The 2759-nt window shown below is 40.1% G+C and overlaps 1 protein-coding gene across 1 annotated transcript; it reads left to right on the top strand.

Moving 5' to 3' along the window:
• The first annotated feature begins 1449 nt into the window (after positions 1–1449).
• On the top strand, positions 1450–2423 carry LOC131162459 (NDR1/HIN1-like protein 12). The gene has a single exon (XM_058118957.1). It carries the CDS (start codon positions 1608–1610, stop codon positions 2205–2207), a length of 600 nt encoding a protein of 199 aa, XP_057974940.1. The 5' UTR covers positions 1450–1607; the 3' UTR covers positions 2208–2423.
• The last annotated feature ends 336 nt before the right edge of the window (positions 2424–2759 follow it).

Raw genomic sequence — 2759 nt, 5'->3', positions numbered from 1 at the left:
TGTTCCCCTCCAAAGGAAGTTTCTTTGGATTCTTTCTATAACCTGTATCACTTCCTAGAAATAGGAAACATAAACATATAGTATATGGGTTGATTAGAAAGCAGATAGTTTATAAGGGTCAATCTACCTCCCATATACAAGAACTTTGATTTCCAAGTAGCCAGCTTCTTCTCCATCATTTCTACGAACCACTAGGTCCCATATGTGTTTGGAATATGATTTGACCTCAAGGGAGAGTATATGATATGTGGAAAGAGTAACTTACAATTAAGAATATTAGAGCCTTCCTCTCTACATCTTCTATTCTTCCTATAGGAAAAATGCAACTCTTAGATAAATTTATATTTAGACCCGCGATTGCTTCAAAACAGAGGAGTATGACTTTTAAGTTCCTGAACTCAGAATCAGTGTTACTGCAGAAAATCAACGTATCATCTACAAAAAAGAGATGGGATAATGTAGTAGATTGAGACGAATTGTGAAGACCGACACCTTCAATAGATTGTTATCCAGACCCTTGAAAATCATCTGTGAAAGAGCTTCCTTGACCACAAAAAAAAGAAAAGGAGATAATGGATCGCCTTGTCTCAATCCTCTTGTGTTCTTAAAGAAGCCGGTTGCCCTACCGTTAACCAAAATTGAGAAAGAGGCCGTTGAGATGCACCAATTTATCCAATTACACCATTTTTCTCCGAATCCCATGATTCTAAGGATGTTGAAGAGGCATTTCCAGTTGGATCAAAGACCTTTTCCAAATCTAATTTGCATACAAAGCTTTTGATTTTATTTTTCCACAAATAGTCTACTCCCTCACTTGCAATCAAAGATGCATCAAGTTTATCCTAATTTTTTTACCTGGCTTGAAAATTATCATAATTTTATATTAACCTTATATTTAGGAGTTTGAATTTTTAAGCTTTAGACTTCAATTTATGTGAATTTACACTAAGTGCAATACAAAATTAAATCAAATTTTATTTAAATTCTCACATTCAAATTCAAAAAGTAAAATTCATGCTCTTAGATATTATTTGAGAATTCTTTTTTAATTTTTTACAAGAACATTGCTAACGGAGTATCTAATTTTTCTTTCTCAACCCGAATAAATTAATTTGATTCTCATTTTCTTTAAAACTTCAAAAGACTTTCTTCTATTAGTTACATAATTTAGTAGGCTGTAATTATCTTCCCTGCAATATTTTCCCCATCTTTTTTACACTTTCTAGTTTCTTCCATTCAATCAAAAAAAAAAAAAAAAATAATAATAATAATAATAATAATAATAATAATAATAAATAAAAAAGTAAAAGTGATTATATTTTATTATCCACGGAAATTCCAGAGTGCAACCGTAAGGCACTTTCCCATTAAAGCCCTCAAAACTTTATTTCTCTTTATTTTGCCATTTGTCCCACTCTCTCCTTCCGTCCTTCTTCACCCCTCACGCTTTTTCACTTGCCACGCTCACCACCCACTCCTCTCTCTCTCTCTCTCATTGGCATATATATACCCTTCAACCAAGCTCCTTCCATGGTAGAAGAGCACAGCCCTGCACCAGAAACCCAAGCCACCCCAAAATGAGCGAAGTTCCTCCCTAAGACATAGCCATGGCTTCCGGATCAGGCTACTCCCCCCCTACCCTCGGCCGCGGCGTCTGCACCTTTTTCACCATCTTCCTCCTCCTCGCCGGCGTCACCGCCCTCACTGTCTGGCTTGTCTACCGCCCCCACCGCCCCCAGTTCATTGTTGTCGGCGCCGCCGTCTACGCCCTCAACACCTCCGCACCGCCCATGATCTCCGCCACCATGCAGTTCACGATCCTCACCCGCAACCCCAACCGGCGCGTCTCCATCTACTACGACCGCCTCTCCGCCTTCGTCTCCTACCGGAACCAGGCCATCACTCCTTCCGCCGCGCTCCCGCCGCTCTACCACCGGAGGCACTGCACGGTGTCGCTTTCGCCAGTGCTGGGGGGCTCGGCGGTGCCGATTTCGGCGGAGGTGGCCAACGGGCTGGCGGTGGACCAGGCGTACGGGGTGGTGGGGCTGAGGGTGGCGCTGCTGGGGAGTCTGCGTTGGAAGGCCGGAGCCATCAAGACGGCGCATTATGGGGTTTACGTGAGGTGTGATGTATTGGTGGGTCTGAAGCCGGGTCTTGTGGGTCCGGTCCCTCTGCTCGGAGCTCCGGGTTGCGCCGTCGACGTTTGATAAATATATATTTAGCCATTCACAGATCATCTCGCCGGAGCTAGCTAGCTTCTCCGAAATACAAATTTCTAGACGACTAGCCAGAAATGCTTTTTTGTTTTTTATTTTTTTGTCTTTTTTAACTATTCGTATTTTTGGAACGTAACTCAGAGTCCAAAAGCTTAAAATTGGTGAAGTGTAAATCGTTTCTCCCTATATTGAGTTTTTTTTTTCTTCTGTTTTTGGGCATTTTGTTCATAAATAATGATCTTCTGAGTTGAAGAATTTGCTGGGTTTGTGGGTTGTTGCCACGTTAGGGGGAGTCAGTGTGCCACAGAGTGACGCGTGTACTTTCATGCAGCCATTCAATCTTCACTTGGAGGTTTAAAATTTTGTTAGTTACAAAATTTTATATTAATATTTAAATTCATTAAAAAAATATGTTTAGAAAAATATATGTTGCAAAAAAAAAAAAATTGCATATGATGAGCTATCATTTAATGGAATTGCATAATTAAATTGTTTTATTCTATACATGCTGTTACGGTATTAAAATTTTTTAAAAATCAAATG

The sequence above is a fragment of the Malania oleifera genome, chromosome 8 (assembly GCF_029873635.1).
Source record: "Malania oleifera isolate guangnan ecotype guangnan chromosome 8, ASM2987363v1, whole genome shotgun sequence".
NCBI lineage: Eukaryota > Viridiplantae > Streptophyta > Magnoliopsida > Santalales > Ximeniaceae > Malania > Malania oleifera.
This window is presented reverse-complemented; position numbering and strand designations above follow the sequence as displayed.